This window comes from Mus pahari, chromosome 13 (assembly GCF_900095145.1).
Source record: "Mus pahari chromosome 13, PAHARI_EIJ_v1.1, whole genome shotgun sequence".
Taxonomy (NCBI): Eukaryota; Metazoa; Chordata; class Mammalia; order Rodentia; family Muridae; genus Mus; species Mus pahari.
The window spans coordinates 62,504,702-62,529,152 of record NC_034602.1 but is presented as its reverse complement, the minus strand read 5'-3'; the positions used below and the strand labels follow the sequence as shown (position 1 = coordinate 62,529,152).

Genomic DNA, 24,451 nt, shown 5'->3' with positions numbered 1-24,451 from the left:
CATATGCCTATGTGTGTATGTATGTGGTATATATGTGTGTGTGCATGCCTTTGTGTGTACATCCCTGTGTGTGTACTTTTTCGTGTGTGTGTGTGTGTGTGTGTGTGTGTGTGCGCGCTAGATGGCTTATTCACGCAGCACTGATGTAGCTTCTCCCAAAATCAGAGTCACAATGAAAATGCTATTGGTTTTTCACATCTTCAGACATACTGAGGAGGCATGCTATGTATCCGTACTGCCTGATTAATGAGGGATTGACATCTGAGTGAAGCATGACTCAGACAATAGGATGTTAAACCTCAAGACAGATGGAATTAAAGTAAAAGAGAATGTAAACCTGATGGACCTTTATGGAGGTGCAGACTGTTAGATGTTCTACAGCATTGGCGGTGGTGACATTGCTCTGTACGATGACCATACCCACTGTTCCTAAAGGAAGGACATTCCTTCCTGCATTCATTTCCAGGCACAAATGAGTCAGGATCACAGCCAACTTCTCATCTCTTCTCAGCGATCAGCACTGACTATGCACCAGGCATATTTACAAAGAGGTGAGCTGACATGGCTCTGCCTCATCCAGATTTTCCCCTCCCTTTGATTTGTTCACCATGAGGGTGCAGTGTCGAACCATAGTGTGATGGGTCTGCACCCCGATGCACTTGTGGGTAAGAACTGTGGTTGATCATGATCAGTGACTTCTGACAATGTCGTGATCATAGTACCTATATTCCTGAAAAGAAATCCATTACTGATCTTCATTTTACATTACAGCATCATTGAATCTAGAAAACGAACATTGTGAGTAGGGCTTCAGGAAGACATGTAAGGAATTTCTCTTTCTCCCACTTCAGATGGATTATTTAAAAGCAGAGTGTGATGATTTGTATATGCTCAGGGAGTGGCACTGTTAGAGGGTGTGGTCCTGTTGGAGTAGGTGTGTCACTCTGGACATGGGCTCCCTGGAAGTGAGCTTTATAGCGGCCTTTAGATGGAGATGTAACTAACTCTCAACTCTGCCTGCACCATGCCTGCCTGGATGCTGCCATGCTTCTGGCATTGATGAAGCTGGCCCCAATTAAATATTTTCCTTATAAGAGTTGCCTTGCCAGGGTCCCCGATGGAGAAGTTGGAGAAGGGACTGAAGGAACTGAGGGGGTTTGCAGCCCCATGGGGGGAGCAACAGTGCCAACTGGCCAGACCCCAATGGAGCTCCCGGGGAATGGACTACCAACCAAAGAGTACATATGGAGAAACCCATGGCTCTGGCCGCATATGTGGCAGAAGATGGCCTTCTTGGACATCAGTGGGAGGAGTGGCCCTTGGGTCTGAGGGTGCTCGATGCCCCAGTGTAGGGAAATGTCAGGGTGGGAAGATGGGAGTGGGTGGGTGGGTAGGTGGGGAGCACCCTCATAGAGGCAGGGGGAGGGGAATGGGATAGGGGGTTTCAGAAGGGGAGATCTGGAAAGGGGAAAACATTTGAAATGTAAATAAAGAAAATATCCAATTAAAACAAAACAAAACAAAACAAAACAAAGAGTTGCCTTGGTCATGGTGTCTGTTCACAGCAGTAAAACCCTAAGTCACAGAGTTTAAAGGAAGGGTGGGGTTGTAGACAGGTAGCCCTGAGGGCTGTCACTTCATTCTTTACTGGATGGGCATATTTCTGTGCTGCAGGAGGGGGAGTTTTATGATGAACATGGATAAACATTTAAAGTGCTCACTTGTTCACTGCCACCCCCACTCCCCATTCAGCAAATGTTTATAGAGTGGCTGCTGGGCTTCAGGCACTGTGCCAGATGTGGCTATAGGACAATATGTCCCTTATTCTAGAAATGCAAAGATCTCAATGAATAAAACTCTTAATATCATACTCTCCTACACAAATTCAACACTCTTTCTCCTTGAACCGACTGTCAATCTTTTACTGGACAAATGGTGTGACCTCTGTTTAATATGGGCACTCAGTGCTCTTTCAAATGCCCCTTTTATGTTTGCCTCCTTGTGACTCTGAACTTTTCCATCATCTTCTTCCCCGGTGACCATGTTAGTTGGCCTCAGTAGCAGCTGGCCACAAACAAATGGAAAGGCTCACATATGAAGGAAAGCCTTAGGAAGAATGGATAGCTGGCTTCTGGTTGTTGAACTCTCTCCATCCTTCCTTTAGTACAGGGCTTGTAAACAGCTTGGTTGTAAATTCTAAATCTGGGAAGATAGTGGTGAATAAAGCAAACAAGGTTCTTAAAGTAGTGGGGCTTACATTCTTATTATCTCAAGGAGGATAACAAGCAATACCTTCTTCTCCCAGTAGCCATCTCTTTAAAAAATCAATATAAAGAAAACTCATTTATTATTTATTTTTATTTATGTCCCTATCTCACACTCTCTAGCTCTATCTCTCTAACTCTCTCTGTCTCTATCTATCTATCTATCTATCTATCTATCTATCTATCTATCTATCTATCTATCTATCTATCTATCCATCTACCATCTATTATCTATCTATCTATCTATCTATCTATCTATCTATCTATTATCTATCATCCATCCATCTATTATCTATCTATCTATCTATCTATCTATCTATCTATCTATCTATCTATCTATCATCTATCTATCTATCTATCTATCTATCTTTCTATCATCTATCATCTACCTATCTGGCAGACTTTAGAGCAAACACAGGATTACTAGAGGAGAAGAAAGTATGCTTCAGAACTGAGTTTATGATTCCAGAATGTTCTGCAGATTTGGGATCAAGTTCAGCTTAGTTTCCAGCCTGAAACTTGCTCTCCAGAATTCAGACTTGACAGCTCCCCAGCTGCACAAGATAATCCTTAAAATAAACCTTGTTAGAAGTTGCTGGTTCTGTTTTTCTGGAAAATCCTGACTGATGAAAATGGGTATGCACAAAAATTCTGAGGGTGGATCTAAAATGACAGGGATCCAGGAACCAGCAAGATGACAGCCATGACTCCCTCAAGAGAAACATGAAACAAATGAGCCAACATACTTCTATCTTGGCTCAGCCTCCATGTTATTCTTTCTTTCTGCCTTCATCACTGCCAACCCCCCCATCCCCTTGTAAAAAAATATTTTAGCATTTGCTGAATTTAACCATTGTGGATATTCTCAATATACAAACATAGCAGAATTCATTCCAGTGTAATTGAAATAAAATACAATCTTGTTGGCAGTGACAGTTTTAAAGCCTTCTTGAGGTACACCTTCAGGCTCAATTCATGTTACAAGCAGTATGTAATTTCCTTCTTGCTGGCCGATTCAAAAAGATTCATATATACTAAATGATTCTGAACTACCAAGCAGGGAATAAGTAAGGTGACACTGCCTGTGGAATTAGCCAACTCGGTGTCCTTGAGAAGCGCACAGTCTATTTGATGAAGCGGTCTCGTGTGAATAGTGGTCTCTGTGCATTGCCACAGAAAGCCTGGAGGACCACAGCCTCTGTGCGCTTCCCCTCTTCTAGCATGGACTGTGTTTTCAGGCTCGACCCATATCGCCTGCACTCACCATGTCTGTACATCTGAGGCCTTGGCCTGGACTTTCATTTCTGGGGTCTGGGTTTGGGGCTGTGGGCAGCTTTGTGCGCGGATTTTACATTTCCTTGTGTGTTCTGGAAACTACTAGCAGAAACACACACTTTACTATCACGTTGAAAAAGGGCAGATGGTTAAGCACAAACCTACATACATGCAAACAAACATACACGTTCTAAATATACTTTAAAATATACAAATTATATTAAATATATTAATATATAAATATATAAGTATACAAAATATAATAAAAATGGAAACATTGATGAAGATAAAATGAGGTTATTGGTAATTTTCTCAAACATTGCTCAGGGAGAAAATATCATTTTGAGTTCCTTTCCACATTTCTCTCTCTTCCTCTGTATTAACAAGTGCAAATGGCTCTACTTAAACATGTCTAGATTCTGACCATCTCCCTCCACCATGGCCTATAGCTCCATAACTGATCTTCCTTTTATCTAGGAATGTGGTGCTTCAGACTTTTTGCTATGCACAGCAGCCAGAGTGATTCTATAGGATGCCAAACAGATGATTTCTTCTCTGCTCCAGCCTTTCTTAGCTATTTCCCAAAGGCACAGAACGAAATCTGAAATTTGTATCCTAGTCTCTAAATACCACGTGTGCGATCACCTTTCTCGCTGCTATTTCCCTTGAGAATTCTGCTCAAAGCAGAATCTGGGTGTGCTCATGAGAAAGAGAGGGAGGGTCTTTCTCTGTAGCCCTACTGGCTTCAGAACTGGGATTCTTCTGACTCAGCCCCACCACCGCTGAGCTGGGGAAGCGTCTGTGGACCATTGTGCCTGGCTCTGGTTTTTTTCCACTCCCTTGTTTGAATGCTCAGGGACTTTTTTTTTTTACCTGCCACTATATTCTCCTGCAGTGTTCTTCAGATGCTTACCAGGCTACGTTCTTGTGACCTTTCCTGTAATGCATCCCCATCCCTTCTATGCACATCCTCCAGTGATCTCAAAAGGACATTAGCTCAGATAGGCAGATGCCAACGACAAGATATCATCACGTGTATGTCTTTCTGGTCCTTCTAGAACTGATTCTTAGGTGACCTACAGGATTAGCTCAGTTAAAGTTTCCAGAAAGAAGAACCCTAAACTCAAGCTTTCTCCTCTCTCCCTGAGCTTTGTTTTAGTTTCAATGGCCAAGACAGGAGTGTGTGTGTGTGTGTGTGTGTGTGTGTGTGTGTATCAACTGTGAAAATTGTTAAAAAAAACCTGAATCACTTGTATTTCATCCTTTGTTAACATCCTCCCAGCCCGCACTTTTTACCTACACATCACAAGGATTTTAGTTTGTTGTGGCAATGTCTATTGGCATGGTCTTTCTGATTCCACCTAACTTTCCTCTGATACAGCCACTCTGGCATTCCATTGTGCAAATGGCTTTAGTGGGCCTGTTGGCATCCTTTAGGCTCCATAGATGTGTGTTGCTAAGACCTGGGTATTTGGTGTTTTCTGTTTTATTCGTTAAAAAGATCAAATTCCACATGACAATGTGACTGAAGTCGGTTAAATACAAATAGGCTGAAACCAGGGCTTATTTTGGTTGTTATTATTAGGTTTGGCATTAGAAAGAAAGTACTATGGCTGAGCTGGGATTATAGATCTTGACATGATAAAGATAGAGCTTTTGGGGTTACTGTGAGAGAAAGATCTACTGAAAATAATGCCAATTTAAAGGAAATTGGAACTGAGTGATGAAGCGGGAGGGTACCTACATGTTCACGGATCAAAATAGTGAATCAAACTAGGTTTAGACAAAAGTATGAAGTTTAATGTTCATGAGGAAACATCACAGGCTTGTCAGTGGAAACTGTAGAGTTCAAGCTGCTAAATCAAAACAATCAGTTTTGTCAAAGATAGGGTCCATGTTCCAGCCACTTTGAAGGGAGATGCTGAGCAACACTGAGGTCCCAGGATCCAAGGTCAGCAGTATGTTCCTGACTTAAGTGTAAGCTTCGGACCTCTGAAACACTCATCTTTTCATTCTTCATGCTTTCTGGAGTTCAGCACAGCACACAGCTTACTGCACATGCAGAAAATTTACTGGCAGTGTTTGGATGATTTCCCACGAAGAACAGAAATGTGGGAGGAGCAGCTGCATCACAGAACTTACATCTAATTACAGTGATAAAAGTTCTCTATCCTAACCTTTGGAGTGGCAGCTTCAATGTGCTATGAATCTTTCATAGATTCTTGCAGTGTTCTTCATGATTTACAATGACTTTCCATAGTCTCTGGTCACTGACCACCCCTGCATTTATTCCGTCCACTTTATTTATTTGCACACAGCAGGCATAGTGGCCAGTATATACAACTAAAAAAGTTCTGGGTTGGTATTAAAGTATCCCAGAGGCAGCTTGCTTAAAGTCTTGTTTTGCTGTGAAATCTGTCTTTCAAAACTCTAAATACCATCCCCAGCTTCAAATGGTGCCCAAGGGGTTCATGAATCTACAGTCTTTATCACCTTGGAGATTGAAACTCTCATAATGTCTGGATTCAGCATCTGTACTCATATATAAAAAAAAATGCTTCCGTGCTGCTGGTGGAAGTATAAATCAATACAGGGCCTGAACTTCCAAGGTGTTCTTTTGGCTGTCCCTTGACCTAACTGGCCAGCTGAGGCCATCAAAAGTAATGTGCAATAATAATGAACAATGTCATTCCACGCTCCAGGACACCAAGGCAAATCCTTGAGCCTTTTCAAATGAATAGTCTAGGAGACTAGACACATATCAATTATGTTTGACTTTTGACAAGCATCTCATAAGAAAGAATAAGATTACCCAGCTAGAATATTAAGGAGAAATATGATAATTTCTATAAATTTGAATTTAACCACAGGGTAGCAGTTTTCAAAATAGCAAAGTTGACATTATTTAACTTCCAGAGACGATATGCTGAGCAGATGAAACTCCTTATTGGACATATTACCTCTCCGAGCCCCTGGCTCACAAGATGATGAGGTCAGGATTTATCAAATCCATGCATTAGCAGGATCATTTTAAATTCCATGAGATGGTGGATACTGTGTGTTGGATAGTTTTCTGTCAACTTGACACAAGCTTAAATCATCTAAGAGGAGAAAACTTCAATTTAAGAAATGCCTCTATAGAAGCCTGTAGGGTACTTCCTTTATTGGTCGTCAATGGGGGGGGGGCAGCCTGTTGCTGGTGGTGGACAGGCCGGCCAGGTTCTATATAAAAGCAGGAGGAGCAAGCCAAGGGAACAAGCCAGTAAGAAGCACTTGTCCTTGGTCTCTGCCTCAGTTCCTGCCTCCAGTTTCCTGTCCTGAGTTCCTCTCCTTACTTCCTTGGGTGATGAATACTGCTGTTTAAGCCAAAGAATTGCTTTCCTTCCCAAGTTACTTTAGACCATAATGTTTCATCATTGTAACAGTAACCCTCATTAGGATACCGTTCAACTATTATTCCATCTACATATGAAGGAGTCAGTGAAATCTTAGCTCTTAATCACCTTTGAAGGTTATTTTCAACAGTATATGGCATGATGATTTAGAATGAGTACCAGAGCTTCACATGACATGTTTAATAAAAACATTTTTTAATCAGAGAGTTCACTGCCTAATATGCAAGGGGCCCTGATTTCATTCCCTATCAACACACACACACACACACACACACACACCAAATGAAAAAAAAAAAGGAACAGTAAGACAGCATTGGAGAGAAGTTACTGTCTCCTTTTCTCATGAAGATGTGAGAATTTATAAACCATAATAACATGTCATTCAATAATTTGAATGAACTCTAAAAACTTGAATGGAGAAGGTCTCTCTGATATTCATTCATTCCCCTAAGGTATACTTATTTCAGTTCTACCCCATCGTAGCCTCCGAGGAAAGAATAGTAAATACACTAGACAAATGCCCCATTGTCTCTCGTCGTAAATTACTGTCTAATAAGTGATAACTGCTAAGGAACATCACACGGACACATGCTATTACAGCAGTCCCACAGCAGAAGTGTAGGATTCCATGGGCACAGTGAACAAAGGAAGTACAAGCAGAACTGTGGTTCCAGTTCAGGCATCTCCAAAGGGCAGTGAGCTCAGTAAGATGCAGAGGGATGGGACTGGAACTAATCCCTTCTACTGCACGGGCTGTAATAGTAGTCCATCGAATGACATGTTCAAGCCCGTGACTTACATCCATTCTATTTCACAGTTTCAATTGGGACAGGTAAGTTGGAATGAGCCCCTTTCTCTCCAGGTTGCTTTTGGTCATGGTGTTTTATCACAGCAATAGAAACCCTAACTGAAATAGTATTTTACGGTATGAATGGACTATACCTTATCTAATCTCTCTTTTATTTCAGAATATTTAGGTTGCTTTCAGTTCTAGACTGGTACTTCTGCTTCCTGCAGACTTTAAAATATATTAATTATAGCTATTCTATAGTGCTTATTCTTAAGGTCAACACTGGAAATTCTTAAAGCTACATTGCTCTTGGTTGTGATACCATTTTTCTGTTTCTGCTCAGGTATGTTAATATTGTACTATGGACCAGATATTTGGAATGACATATTATAGAGACCCTGGGATGTTTTATCATCCCTGGAGAATTTTGTCTTTTGATTTTTTAGGAACGTTAATCATTAACCTATTACCCAGAGTAGGGGCAAACTTGGTTTTATTGTATTGTTAGACTGGGCCTACTTCAGATTTTTTTCCTTATTCTTATGATGAAAACTTTATTCCTAAATTAGGATTATTTGGGGAATTTAATGGAAAACTTAATACATTTCCTATGTGAATGGGTTAGAAATAAACTCTAAGTCCAAATGCTGAGTTCCACACTGTGAAAAATAGTCTTTAGCCATATTTCCTCTTGTGACTGCCTTAGCAACATTTTTCTGTTGCTGCAAAGAAAGCAACGTAAGGGAGGAAGAGTTTGCTTTGCTTTACAGTTTAACAGCATTGTCTACCGCAGCCAATAAGTGTCTGAGATACAAGCTTGCAGTCCTGTTTCATTTACAGTCAGGAACTAGCGAGCAATGGATTTCCTCTCTCAACTAACTGCTTTTTTTTTTTTTTTTTTTTTAAATAAAATGCAATTCAGGAAAGGGGCTAACATTTGAAATGTAAATAAAGAAAATATCTAATAAAAAAAAAATACAACCCAGGACCTAAATCCAGAGAACGGGGTTACACTCTGTAGGACAAGTCTTCCACTAACCTAACTTCAATTAACCTGAGATAATCCCTCATAGGCACATCAAGGGCTAAACCAAACTAAACATATCCTCTCCAGCACATTTGGAGGCTTGTGTCTTGGATGAGTCTACATCCTGGCATGCTGATACTCCCTATGAACCATCAAATGGCCATCTTGGCTTCTCAGCCTCTTCTCTGGACGTTCAAGGGAAGTTTATACTCAGGGTTTGAGTATCGGCTACTGTATTCTTTTTGAAACGTCAGGGACCCTGGATGTATCAGCATCACTGCTTTGAGTCATTCAGCCAACAAATCTGCAGTTTCCTGCTGAAGTGGTGCTGGGACTGTGCAGCCTCACAGCCTGTGGTTCTCAAAGTACAGTTCACTCTTCTTTGGAAGGCCTGGCTTTCCTGTCATTTGCTTGTTTTCAGTCACTAGAATCTTTAAGCAGAATTTAAAAATAATTGCCCGTTTTTATGACTCCAGTTTATAAGAGAGTTTGATACAAACTACTTTGTAATTTAAAACACTTTGTATTTTAATTTTGACAGCATATCTTCCCCCCCTGCCCCGCCCCCGGGAGAAGTGTTTGTAAATTCCACACCCAACTGTTTTCGTGGTATAACCACACATATGAATATCCTCAGTCCTACTGAGGGTAGTCAGCTAACTCTCCCCTCGGTTTACCGAGCAGAGCTCAAAATTTTTCCACTTGTAATTTTACAAACAACTTAGAAGGAATCCTAGTGGACTTGAGGCTGAGCTCAGCCATGGGCGCACACTATGGTTGAGGTCTGGGTATCCCCTAGGTTTTCTGGGTTTTTTTTCCCCCCAGGTTTTCATGTGTTGGAAAATGCATCCCAGTATGAGAGTGCTGGGGAGTAGATCTCCAAGTGTCATAGCTTAGTGAGAGGTGGCTACCTAGTTGAATGTGCTGTCCTAGGAAGGGGCTCAGAAAGTCCCACATTTCTGCTTTGTGACGTAATCGCTTTGCCCTACATATAACTTACCAACATCCATAGTGGGCAAGATCAGTAGCATGCTGTTCAGACTTGCAGCCTCCAAAACTGTGTGCTAAACAAACTCCTTTTCTTTATAAGGTTAGCCTGCTTCAGCAATTTTGTTACAATCATGCAAACTAATACATATGCTATTAATTTATATAGTTTTCAGTCTAATGTCTTTAGTCAAATATTCTCAGATCTGTAAACTGAGGAGATGGTTTGGCCTTAATAAGAACAAATAATGGTTCATAAACATGTTTTACCGTTACAAATATTCCCGGGCACCCCATCATTGACAAAGATAATAGGGACAGTATTAGCAATATACAATGCATTACCTGGACTTTGTTCATCTCCAGTCTGTTCTTTTCATTGGCACTCTGGTCCTGTTTGCTCGCTCCCTTTTTTTGAGGGCCTTTTCCAAAGAAAATGTAGTTTACAAAAGCGTATTCCAGGAGAGCCAGGAACACAAACACAAAACATCCCATGAGATAGATGTCAATCGCTTTGACATAAGGGATCTTCGGCAGGGTCTCCCTGAGGTGTGTGCTGATGGTGGTCATGGTCAGCACCGTGGTGATTCCTGTGGACAGAAAGCAGAAGCTCAGCTGAAGGCACCTTGGTGAAGTTGTGCTTTCCAAAGCCAAGAAGAGAAATGCTGCCCCCTCATGTTGTACTGCCACGATGGCAGGACCACGGGAAACCACTGGATCAAAGCACACACTTTCTAAAGACAAGATGACAGGCTTTCTCTGTTACTAAGACACGACATAGAATGCACAGAGAATGGAGGGTTGGTGATGCTTAAAAAAAAAGCACATATATATGCTAATATATGCTTCATCTATAGCAATATTTATCTATATCATCTATTTCTATATATGAAGAAAAAGGCTGTGAAAAGGCAGAACAAACTCCCACAAGGTGAGAGGTGAGAACCAACTTGGAAAGCTATCGTCTGACCTTCACACACACACACACACACACACACACACACACACACACACACACACACACACAGAGGCTAAAGGTGTATAAAGTTCCTGCGATCCCACTGCCTACTCTCTCTCTCTCGATGTGCTGTGCAGTCACATCCCTACATCCTTCATTTCACAGTCATTTCCCTCTGGGATCTGTCTTTGTGACCCTCCACAGCAGTCAAGACTCATGGGACTATATCCAACCTCAACTCAGAGTTTCATTTTACAGTTTCTCGTCACTTGTCATTCATGTATGGCATAGCCCAAAGAAGAGATATATAAGAAACTTTGTGATTTGCACTAAGTATTCTCTACATACAACATGATCTATGTTGCGTTGCATTGGCTGCTGAAATATTACCTTAGTCTTATTGTTTCCAGAACCTGTAACAAATTCATTTCCTTGTTCCAGGAAAAGGGTTATTAAAAAAAATCAGTCTGCATAAGCCAGGTGTGGTGGCGCACACCTTTAATTCCAGCACTTGGGAGGCAGAGGCAGACAAATTTCTGAGTTTGAGGCCAGCCTGGTCTACAGAGTGAGTTCCAGGACAGCCAGGGCTACACAGAGAAACCCCCCCTGTCTTGAAAAACCACCCCCCCAAACCAAAATAGCCTGTTATTTGATAAAGAAAGTTAATACCTATAGACTGCTGGTTATGTTTCATCTGCTCTGCCTAGTCTAAACAGTGCTAATAGTATAATGCTTGTGTGACAGTGTACTGAGTAGAATGCATTGATAATGGTAATGGTGGGATAATGATCAGAGGAAAAAGAAATACAAAGAGAAGCTAGATTTAGTGTAGATAGTTTGTATTGAGACTCCTAATCTCAGTGTTCTATATTTGTACAGTGTATGACAACAGTTTACTGAATGTGATGGGGAAATTATCTCTGTTGCTTTTAGTTTACAGTTGGATAGAGACAAGCTTTGGAGCTGAGTATGATGGTGCAGGCCTGTAATCCCTGAGTTGGAAAACAAAGACAGGAGGATCAGGAATTCAAGACCAGCTTTGAATACATGTCAAGTTTGAGGATGGCCTGTGTAACGTAAGACCTTGTCTCAAAAAAACCAAAACCAACTAACCAACAAAATAAAACTCTGAGATTAGTCATATTTATGTAGGTCACCCAGCTATAGGTCAAAAAACACAGCAAGATGTTTAACTACAGCATTTAAAATAAACCACAAGATTTGATGATAATATCTGAAATGAGTTGAGCGTCGTTTGTGGACATTGTGACAGGAGGAGAAAACAATGGTGTGGAGGAAATAAAACAAGGGAAAAAAGGGGGGGCTCAAACATCTGGCAAGTGAGGACTCGAGATTGTAGACTTCCTGATCATCAGCAGTACCAGCAATTAAGATGCAACTTTTTTCCATTCCCACCCATTTATCTGAAATTTTCAGGATTTAACTTTTTATAGTTGAATTATGTTATATTGTGCATATGTACCCTAGTCTATCATCATCATCATCATCATCATCATCATCATCATCATCATCATCATCAATCATCATCAATCATCATCAACAACAACAACAATAAACCAAGTCAGAAGGGAAAAGTGGTTAGAGGTTCCTGGGAAGAGTTGGGGGGAAGTAGTGAGGTGATATGATCAAAATACTTTGTATACATGCAAGACATTTTCAAAGAATAAGTAAAAATATTATTTAAAAAAGCAAAATAGGTTCAGGTTAGTGATTAATTCAAGTGTATTGGATTGATAAGAACTCTCTTATAAGTGATTTTACTTATTTGAATAAACCTTTAAAGTTCATCTAACATAGTACTAGCTAATGTGGTTTACAGAAATAACTATTCTATTTATTTAGTCAGTAAATTTATGCTTTTAGTTTTTTAAAATTTTAAATTAGAAAATAGTAAATAGATGTCTTAAAACTATGTTAAAAATATCTTAGTCCTATATTTTAAAGACCAAAATATCATTATATATTCGATATATATATATATATATATATATATATATATATATATATATATATATATATCTTCTTAAAAATTATATGCCTTTGGGAGTGCAAGTGCCCAAAGAGACCAAAGGGCAGCAGATCCCCCAGATCTGGATCTACAACTGGCTGTGAACCACCCAACATGGGTGCTGAGCTCATGTCCTCTACAAGAGCAGTACAAACACTTAGTTACTGGGCGGTCTCTCCAGCCCTTCTTATGCCTTTAATGAAAATGTCATTTGCTTTGAAAAGTCACATATAGGGAAACACAGTGCACAAACTTGTGACATTTTTCCTTGATATAGATTGGCTCTCATCTAGAATCTTCTTTAATTTTAGCGCATACACAGGGTTATATTCACATTATATCATTATGTTGAAGATATGTATAAATATGAGCAACTATTTGTCCATCTTCTTTATACTTAGAATATCCTCAGGTTGATATAAGGCTGCAATCACTTGAGTTTTCAAGGCTTATGTATTCAGCCAATAGAAGAGGGCTGGCCATATGTCAATTAGTCTACGTGTGAAGGATATACTGGGCAATTAATCCAAATTAGTAATTTCAAAAGAGAAGAGATGTAATATGCTGTCTTAGCCAGATGTTATGTTTCCCTTCTTTTCCTTGTCTCTCTGAAACTGCAGTGATATCTAATATGTTTCTGAGTATTAAGTAATGAAGCACAACTGCACATGGATAGATCATCAGACATATTTTACACGTTGTAGCCTTCCAAAAAACCATTTACAGTCTCAAATATAGCTTTCCAGTTTTCAGCAATTACTCAACCATGGTAAGATTAATTCTGAATTTTGTTCCAACAAATGGGAAAGCATTTTTTATTCTGTCTCGATCACAGATCATTAATATAACTGATGAATTGTTTGCACCTTATTGAACCTAATGAGCTGTATTTGAAGCAGAGACTCAGTTTGATATGTTTTAACTCTAGTTAATCAAAGGGTAGTATTTCTCGACAATTGATGCAGCTTGCTAACAGTCAGAAGTTCTAGCATTCTCCATGTTTATTTTAAAATAATGAGTTACAAGTGTTTCCACAGTCAAAAGCAGAGAACAAAGAGGAAGTCATCATAAATTTGGGGAAAATGCAATGTAATGAGATTCTATCAAGTAATCTACAAAGCACTCATATGATGGGAAACATATTCCATTTTTTTGTCAAGTGCTAAGAGATATTACATTCATTATAAGCATGCTTACACTTCATTTTGGATATTTTATTTATTTATTTATTTATTTATTTATTTATTTATTTATTTTTGAGACAGGGTTTCTCTGTGTAGTCCTGGCTGTCCTGGAACTCACTTTGTANNCCAGGTTGGCCTCGAACTCAGAAATCCACCTGCCTCTGCCTCCCGAGTGCTGGGATTAAAGGCGTGTGCCACCACGCCCGGCTTGGATATTTTATTTTTAAGTGTCCCATTGCATCCTAATTCCTTTACTTGCTATATGAGAGGTCTTGCTTTTGATCCTGAATATTTTCTCTTTGTTCAAAGGTCTCATTTACTAGCCAAGAAAAAGTTGGAATGCATTACCTAGGGCGACTCTAGCTGCAGATGCATCATAGTTGATCCAAAACGACACCCAGGACAGAATTGTAATCAGTGTGGAAGGCATGTAGGTCTGCAAAATGAAGTAACCAATGTTTCTCTTTAGACGAAAACTTAGTGATAGTCGTGGATATGCCCCTGGGTTATAGGAGAGAGAGAGAGAGAGAGAGAGAGAGAGAGAGAGAGAGAATATTATTTGATTAGAATCACCATCTCTCTCTCACAACGCACAGGTTATTAGTGAGGAAACTTCTTCACCTGTTGTGAACTCCACCTTCTTGGACACCATCTTGTAGTCAACAATTGAAAATTGGGGAAGCTCAATTTTATTGACCCCAGTTACGGCTCCCTCTCCTCCATTCCAGTAAAATTCGATGTCATCAGTGGTATAGCCATCTGAGGTGAAGAAGCACAGTCTAGTCAGAAAGAGCACAGTTGGTCTAGAGATGCATTCTGAGGACAGTTGTCCAGCCAGAGGGAAGATCCATTGGGACAAAAAAAAGTCATTTTGAACTTGAATGGCAGATCTTTTATGGAGTGCCATTTCTAGTGGTTTAGGAGCGGCTGCACTGAGGAAAGCAATGCATCTGGCTTTAGTGAGCATAAGCTCTCAGGTCCTTTACTTCCTTGAATCACTGCTACAAATTTGTTTTTTATTTTTTATTTTTTATTAGATATTTTCTTTATTTACATTTCAAATGTTACCCCCTTTCCTAGTTTCCCCTCTGAAAATCCCCTATCCTCTCCTGCCTCCCCTTATTCCCCAACCCACCCACTCCTGCTTCCTGGCCCTGGCATTCCCCTATACTGGGACATAGAACCTTCACAGAACCAAGGGTCTTTCCTCCCATTGATGACCAACAAAGCCATCCTCAGCTACGTATGCAGCTAAAGCCATGAGTCCACTATGTGTTTTCTTTGATTGGTGGTTTAGTCTCAGGGAGCTCTGGGGGTACTGGTTAGTTCATATTGTTTCTCCTCCTTTGGGGCTGCAAACCCTTTCAGCTCCTTGGGTACTTTCTATAGCTCCTTCATTGGGGACCCTGTGCTCCATCCAATGGATGACTCTGAGCATCCACTTCTGTATTTGTCTATAAATTTGTTTTTATTTTATCTATAGATGGGTGCTTTTTGTTAAAGCAAGGAGTGACTGAATTTCAGGGCTCTGGAAATGGGTTTGGATTATGCATTATCTAAGAACAAAAACAGAATCAAATGATAAGCAAAGTTATTAAAAGTAAAGCCTTAGGGATAATGAAATGGAATACAGCAAAAGATCAAATCTTTAATAAATGGTCAAGGCATTTAAAAATGAACATGTGTTTTATTTAGAAAAGTACCTAGGTTTAGATCCTTCTATTATAGCTACTACTATTACAGATAACATACAAGTAAAATCTTAGAAATTATATATATTCTTGATTATACTAGGTATGTTATGAATTACTGATTTATTTGAATTTATAAGGGTGGACTTTAATGTCAAAGGAACCTAGAGAAGACTGAAGATAGTTTAAGCTGTGCCCTTGGCTTTGGCATGGAAAGTCCTATATTCATGGCCTGTTCTTTTCCTTTTGGTCTGTCCCCATGTGCCAGTGGCTTAGCTGAGTCATGATGGTATATAAGAGTAAATTGTATAACAAGAATAATGCTTGGATATGTTCTAAAATTCTAAAAACTAATTTGGGTCATTTAAAATCCATTTTAAAACCAGTTATACACATAGCTGACATTTCCATTTTCTTTTTATACTCACCTCAAATTAAAAAAAAAAAAAAGCATTATTTTTCCTAGAGTTACTGACACTTGTTTCCAAGATAACCTTACGAATGCTTTATAGTATGCATGATGCTGGTCTACTTTTGATTAAAGCAGTTGCATATTTCCAAGATATTTAAAAAAATTAAGATTTGGGAGTTGAATTTAAGTGTCAAAGAACTGCACCAATTTACTAGTTCAAGAATGAGATACATTTTAGTCTTTCTCTCAGTTCCTCTCTTTTGGGTATGTGTGTATGAGAAAAAGCTGTTTCAAATTTACATCTTAAAATATTGAAAATTCCTCTTCAAAAACCTTTTTAAAATTCTGATCCCTGAATTTACTGAACAATAGCTGCTTTATATTTGATACCCCTAATTTATCACAACATATTATAATATATTTAATTGTTCATTAAGCCATCACCCATTAAAAAAATTCCCTCTCTTCAAAAGAGTAATATCCATGTGAAATATTCATATGCCATTCATTTACTGTTACATGTAAACATTGTTCCTGAGAAGTTGCATGATCCTCTTTACCTATTGGGCTTAACACCATCTACCTGGGACTAACCTATATGTTGGAGATTTATGTTAAACTTGGATACAAATGTATGACACTAATGCTTAACATTGTTTTGAATATCTGACAGGAATCCATGAACAGCTCTATAGAAGATACATTCATAGCTAGCTAGCTAGATGGCTGATATATATGATGGATAGATGGGAATGTATATAGATGAATGATGGACTGATAGATCGATGTGTGATGGAGAAATAGAAAAATAGATGGGTTATAGATGACTGGAATGATAGACCTGTGATAGATGGATATATGATATATAGATATATGGGTGATGGATGAATAGACAGGTGATGGTATATAGGTGATGGATAGATAGATGTGTGATGGACAGAAAGAAAAATAGGTGACAGATGACTAGATTGATTTTTGATGGATAGATAGGTGGATTATGCATGGATGGATAGTAGATGTGTGATGAATGGATAGATAACTGATGGATAATGAGTAGATAGATTGGTGCTATTGATGGAGAGATGGATATATGATGAATGAATAAATAGATGCATGATAGTGGATAGAGGAATAGATAGATAAGTGATGGATGGATAGACAGATAGACACACAGAGATATGAACAGATAAACACATAGATAATCTTCACATCCAGGAATAAAAAAGCCCCTGGCTTGTTCTAGGCTTCCTAACTTAACAAGGTGATAGATTTCAATCTCCAGTTGCTGCTTCAGTTGTCAGAATCTAGGGCAGAAATGTCAGCATGAGTTTGAGTTGTGAGAGTCACAGACAGTTTTGTAGTTTGGGTTAAGAGAGGAGAGGGAGTGGGCGAGCCAAACTGGCAGCCCTGTGAGCTCCGACTTCTGGGCAGCAGCATAACACTAAATAAAACTGGAATGTGACAACCAATATTCAAAGCAGATTTTAATATTTACGTTTGTTCTCTCTTATGTAATATTTCCCTTTCCACAGTCTAGGTGGCCCAGTTACCCATGGTCTGGTAACAGTAAATGGAAAATTCTAAACATGAGACTGAAAACGCACACCATTTTCAGCAGTGCCATGAAATTCCATGCTCCCATGCTCTAGCCCACCCAAGATGCCAGAGATCTCTTGGTCCAGCGCATCCTTGCTGAACCATTTATGCTTCTGTCCCATTTGCTATATGGTAGTCAACAGTACTGCAGGGTCACGGTCAAGTAACCTTTCTTGATAGTGAGACTATATTCACTGAGGACCAATCACAGTTTGTTATAGTTGTCATTGTATATATTTTCCTTAAAAATGTTTCTGTTTTATTGCAGTCGTTATTGATCTTTCTTTTCCCTAGTTCATGTCCTAGATATGCATGGAAAGGGAAGGTGCAGTCAGTATGGGGTTGGCATACATAGTGCTTTGGGCATCCATCTGCTGGACTTCTTAAAACATACCTCCTTGTGGGTGAGGAGGGGCTACTGCACCCAACAACTCTTGTAGTCAGTGGTTTGGGTTTTTATTTCCAAGCTCATTTCATTTTGTTTAACTAAAACTCATTACTCACAGTGCTGTAGGCACTGAGATAATTACATATGATTTGGGGGAGAAAAGAGAACGTGAACTCTCATTTATATAGATGCTGGAGCTCTCATGGGGACAATAATGGCAGCTGGATCCAAGCGAAGACTAGAGGCCTTGAAGCACACTATTATTCAAAGGTTACACAAGAACATTTTGCCACAGAGAGAGAACATCAATTTACTCACGCCTAAACAATCTATTTACCAAAGGTTTTCCTTTATGAACCGGTGACTTCACACAGCGTTTCAGTCTCAGCACTCCGATACCAAGGATGTTGTTTCCTAGCAACGACCACAGAGAAGCACTCAGAATTTCCTCTTGGCCCCTGGGGACTTCTTAGTGATGCAGAAAGTACAGATAAAATTAAGTTGATGTCAACAGATGAAGATACACGGAGCTAGACGAAGACACACAGAGCTAGTTCAGTGTAAAAGTGTCTGAATATTAGTATTCTCTGCTGTTTGAAATACTTTATTTTGGGTGAATTTTCTGCACTGCAAATGAAAATTACTCTTCTCCGTGCCTTAGTAGAGCTATAAGGATGGTTAGATATTGTTCTTAGATGGGTTGGGATGATGTAGAGACTTAAACTTCCACCCACAAGCAGACAGATGGAAACATTTCTTTCTGAGGAGAGGCCTTCAAAACATAGCATGTTCCATGATCTTCATGGACTTAGGCCAATCCTTAAAATATATTCTCTCTGCATTTGGTGATTAGTTCAAGGCTAGGCAATGATGCAGACTGTTATGCTCCCAATGTGCCAGCGAGGTTCATGTGTTGGTAACTTGTTTTTATAAAAGCAACAGTCTTGGGAGGTAAGACCTTTTGTGGGTGTTTTAACTCAAGAGCGATAAACAGTGGTACTGTGAACATGATGCTGGCATCCTTATAAAATGCTAGTCTGTCTGTCTGTCTGTCTGTCTGTCTGTCTCTCTCTCTCTCTCTCTCCTGACCTCTGTCTCAGACACAGAGAGAAAGTCCCATTGTGGTGCCCTGGCTGACCTGGAATTTACTATGTCGACTAGGATGATCTCAAACTCACAGAGTTTCACCTGCCTCTGCTTCCAGAGTGCTGTGACTGAAGGAGTGTCTGTGAAGCATGTGGTTGGACTTCCTTTGGTTCTTTTGTTCTTGTGTTCTCATTCTGTGGTGCTTTGTCTTCTCTCTCCCAATAAGGGACAGTACAGCAAGAGCATGCTCACAAACTACTGAGCCTTTGACTTTAGACGATATCAACTTACAGGGTTGCAAGCCAATAAAATTTTGGTGTTTAAAAATTTAGTCTACCATTCTCTTGGTTGGAAGCACAAAGCAAGCATAGGTCTAAGACAAACAATTTTGTTGGTGTGCCTTGGGCCAAATTAACTGGATGTGAGCCTGTAATATGAGTTGGAATGGAGACACCTAGGATTCCTGGTTAGCAGTTGGATGAGAGGCCCTTTTCTTTTACACATAAGAAAGCCTGAATAGACCTGTCAGTCCAGATTTGAGAACCTTCCTGATTACATCAGTCATTGCCTGCACTTAGTGAGAATGTCCCAAATCTCACTAATGATCAGCCTTTCAGCCTTTGGAGTTCTTTACCATTCATCTCTCCAGACTCATGATATTCTCAGGGTCACTACTGGCCATGGGAATCAGAGCTCAGAAATGATCTCAGAGGTAAATACAAGCCTATGCAACAATTCACTAAATGTTTGACAGTTTGGGCACTCATCTCGTGTTTGTAGTTATTCACCTCATAGCTCAAGCAATGGGATAGTTGATTAGAATTTTATGTAATTATTAGACAATGTGTTCCTTAAAATAATTTTCTTTGGTGAGTGTGTGTGTGTGTGTGTGTGTGTGTATGTGTGTGATATTAAATGCATCTATCTATATGCATATGTTTGGAAGCCAGTGGTTAACTTCCCATGGCGTTTTGCAGAAGACAACAATTAATTTTTTTGAGTCAAGGTTCTCATTAGGCCTTTTAGCTTGCAGATTTGACTGGGTTGATTGGCCATCAAGCCAAGGGGTCTACCAGTCTCTACCACTGCTGGGATTACAAATGTGCATTATCATCCTTGGCTTTCTGTGTGGATGCTGGGAATGAAATCAGGCTTGCACGCCTAGGCTACAGACACTGTATTGGCTGAGCTAGCTCTCCAACCCTGAAAATATGTTCTTTTAATAATAAGAAAATGTACTCTCTTGGACATTATCTGCCATCTGATCCTTGTCCAACCCATGTATGATGTGAAAACAACCTCAGTAGTTTTTCTGTGTACTAGCATCTTTACCTTCAAATACCTTTCATCTACCCTCCTGTCATTTTTCTCTGTGCTAGTTTTTCCTAGAACCCACCTGTCTTTTTTGTTCAATAGTTTCTGCTTTGCTTGTTTTAGATCATGTGCACTTAAGGACTTACATGTCAGACACGATTTTTCTTTGTTTGTGTTGTTTTATCTATCTATCTATCTATCTATCTATCTATCTATCTATCTATCTATCTATCTATTTATTTAGTATTGGGTGTTGAACCTACAGCTGTGAACATTGTAGGCAAATGCTATGCCAGTGACATTATATTAAGTAAATTAAGAAGCATCTGACATGAAGAAGAACTTACATAAATCTAAAAATGATTGAATTCTTACTGGCCTGTTGACACATTATTAGTTTTCCAATTGTAAGTTTTACACTTGATCTTAGCAGACAATCCACAGAACACAAAGAAGGTTAACAAGCAGAAGGGCCCAAGTGCGGATGCTTCAATCTCACTTGGGAGGGAGAAGAAAGCAATCATGGGAGACAGAGGGAGGGAGGGACCTGGGTGGGAGAAGGGAGGGCAAAGGGAATGGGACATAATCAAGGTTGGGGAGAAGGAGACAGAGAGAAACCCTGAGGGCTTGAAGAATGAATAGAATTATGCAACCTCTTTAGGGGTAGGAGCTGGGGGTACCCTCTAGAAAGTACCAGAGACCTGGAGGTGAGAGACTCTCAGGACTCAAAGGGAGGAACCTTAAATGAAATGCCCAGTAGTAGGGAGAGGGAACTGAAGAGTCCACCTCTAATAGAAAGACAGGGCATCAAGTGGAGGGATGAGGTTGCCATCCCACCGTCAAAAACTCAGATCCAGAATTGTTACTGCCTAAAAGAAACTGCAGGTATAAAAATGGAGAAAAAAAAAACTGAGGGAAAGGCAGTCCAGTGACCAGCCCAACTTAATATCCATCTCAAGGGAAGCCCCAAGGATGACACTATTACTGATGCTATGTTGTGCTTGCAGACAGGACCCTAGCATGGCTGTCTTCTGAGAGGCCCATCAAGCAGCTGACTGAGACAGAAACAGATATTTGGACTGAAGTCGGGGATCCTTGTGGCTGAATTAGGGAAAGAATGGAAGAAACTGAGGAGGAGGGTGACCCCATAGGAAGACCAGCAGTCTCAACTAACACAGACCCCTGAGATCTCTCAAACACTGAGCCACCAACCAGGCAGCATATGTGAGCTGGTCAGAGGCCCCCAACACAGATACAGCAGAGAACTGCCTTGTCTGGCCTTAGAGGAAGGGGATGCATCTAACTGTCTAGAGACTTGAGGTTCCAGGGAGTGGAGAGGCCAGGAAAGGCGACATTCTCTTGGAGACAGTAGGGAGGAGGAATGGGATGAGGACTTGTGGGAGAGCAGACCAAGAGGGGGGTAATGATTGGACTGTTAAAAAAATAAAAGTAATAAAGGTTTTAAGATATATTTTACAATAAGTAATTGAAAACTCTTAAAGAACTTGTAGAACTAAGACACATTTTGTCTGTACTGACTGATATTTAAATGGTTTGGATAAAACGATATTACCAAGGGTCGCTAGTGCAACATTCAAGATTCCCTATAGTTTTTTATTTACGTGGAATTTAGCAAGATCTACCTAATTTTCCCAGTAGTAAGAGTTGCGATGTCTTTATTGGGTCTGATCCTGATTATGGCTTATCCTGTCTTGACTAACCATTGTTAACTTCTCAAGATGAAATTGCTGACTGCTGTCAACGGGGCTTACTCTTTGCTGACTTTCATTACCAGCTTTCTTGCCTTGTGCTGGTAAAAGTCAATGGTCTATCTTATCCTGCATGACTCATGCCATTGTTGGTGTATTCAATTAGTGAAGATTCATTTTTTTTATTCTACTTACTTACTTTCAAGCAATTCAGCAGATATTGAATTAGCTTTATCAATAGCCAAGTGATTCCCCCTGCCCTTTTGACATAAGTGTAGGATCTAATATTGCCTCATTAAACTTTACCCAAGTAATTTTCGCTCATTATTTTAGTCCATTGAAGTTTCTTTTTCTTTGTTTATTTGGATCTTTTTAGATCCATGCTATCGTTAGATTTAGACAATATGCCACTTATCATAAATTTCACTTGGTTGGGATGAATGTGGACTGGCAGAGACAAGGAGTGGGCCCTTCAACACTCTTCTTGCAATATCCCTCGAGGCTGACACCAAACTGTAAGCGGCATTTGTGAGTGGCACTATCATTTATTCATTTACTATTTATCTAATCATTTTAGCGACAAGTACACTTTCCTCTGTTTATCACATTTTCTAGGCTTGCCTACTTTGAATACTCATCAAATAAGAGCAAATATATTTTGACTTTTATTTAGAGAAATGATGCTGCCTCAATAGATTACCGATTCTGTCTACAGCTTGAATTTTGTCCAGACTGAACTGATCATATCAGCCTATATACGGTTGCAGAATTTAGATTTTTTTTTTACCTTCTGAAAAAAAAACTGAATGATGTCTTTCTTATTATTAACAACAACAGTTATGTGGTATGTGGACAGGTTTATAATAATGTCCAGCTTTAATAAATGCCAATGGAGCTACACTGTTTTCTGTCATGTAGATGAATAGGCTTTATGGAAATTTTTGACAAAACAATAGAATCAAGGTTGCTCTATGGTCAAAACCAATGGCGAAATAAAAAACAATTTCATGGAAATGCTAACCCTATTAATAAATGAGTGTCTGGCTGTTTCCAGACATTTTTTCAAAAAAAAAAAAAAAGACAGTTTGTCTTGGAAAAAAAATGTCCCCTTTTTCTTCCAGTTTTTTTTATGGCATGAGAAGACATAGATTCCTGTCTTCTGTTTCTGACACCAAGTCCCTAAATTCCTTGGAATTTCATAGGTGACATGAGCATCTTTTGTTCTGATGAGGTGACTCTCCCAAGCCAATCAGAAGCCTTAGGATGGGGGCAGGTTGCTGGAAGACCAAACCTCATTTAGAAGACTGAAATTTTTAGTCTATTGCCAAAGGGAAGGTAGTAGAGTTTGTATTAACACTCAACGCACCTTCCCTGAAAATCCTACATGGTAGGGGTAAGAGAGCTTCTGAGCTGACAAACACATCAAGGTGCTAGGAGAAAGGGTTCCAGGGCCGTGGATCCTCACCCACACCCTGCCATAGCTTACCCTATGCTTCCATCTGACCGTTCATGAGTTGAACCCTTTAGAATTGCCATCTAATAGAGACTGAGCTTTCCCTCTCTCTTCACTGAACTGCTTTGGAAAGTAATCTTGAGGGTGCTTGTCTTTGGGAACCACAAGGCCGTGTCAGGTTAGAGTTGGTGTGGGCAGCCTGGATCCATCCCCGTGACTGGCATCTAAATAGATGGTAACTTCATGGGACTGAGCTCTTAAAAAGGTGGAGTCTGACCAGTTCTGGCTTGTAGGTGCCTGGATTGAATTGAGTTGTTAAATGTCCGATTGATGTCCAGAGAGTAGGAGAATTGGTTGGTGTGCAGAAAACCTGCACATTTTTAGAAGTGTGAGCAAAAACAGCTCACAATTTTCTGCTCGTGTTAATAGTCACAGAGTAAAAATTTTTGAGATAACTATGATAATTTTTAAAAAATTTTAAAATTTTTTTAAAAGTAGTCTTCAAATCTTATCTAAACATTTAATTGATATTCTAACTTCTTGAACATTTCTCCTTAAAAATATTACCTGGGGGAAAGATGGCAGTAAATGTGACTGCTGAATCTACTAAATTTTGTTCTTAATTCCTGTCACGTTTTAGGTACAAACAACCCAACCCAATTATTTTCACAGTATTCTAACTGTAATAAAGCATGCACTTATTCCAAAATTTCTGAGAAGTTCATGTTTGAAACTTAGACAATTTTGCGTTTAACATTTCTCTCATGAAAGGGGGAGAACCTTGCCTTTAGATGAGGTAGGCAGTTACTGTAATTGGATGACACCCCTGCCAGTAACTTCTGATCCTGTTAAAATCCCTTTGCACTGGAGGAGACATCAATCCACCCACAAAA

At 39.7% G+C, this 24,451-nt stretch overlaps 1 protein-coding gene across 3 annotated transcripts in view; it reads right to left on the bottom strand.

Annotated features, from left to right (window-relative positions):
• Positions 1–24,451, bottom strand: part of Gabrb1 (gamma-aminobutyric acid type A receptor beta1 subunit) — a 441,447-nt gene that overhangs the window by 13,601 nt on the left and 403,395 nt on the right. For all 3 annotated transcript variants that reach the window (XM_029545121.1, XM_029545120.1, XM_021210851.2), the window contains 3 exons: positions 14,531–14,668; positions 14,258–14,410; positions 10,084–10,328 (listed from right to left, as the gene is read on the bottom strand). In XM_029545121.1, coding sequence (XP_029400981.1) covers positions 10,084–10,328; positions 14,258–14,410; positions 14,531–14,668 — 536 coding nt within the window. The remainder of the gene's footprint in view (positions 1–10,083; positions 10,329–14,257; positions 14,411–14,530; positions 14,669–24,451) is intronic.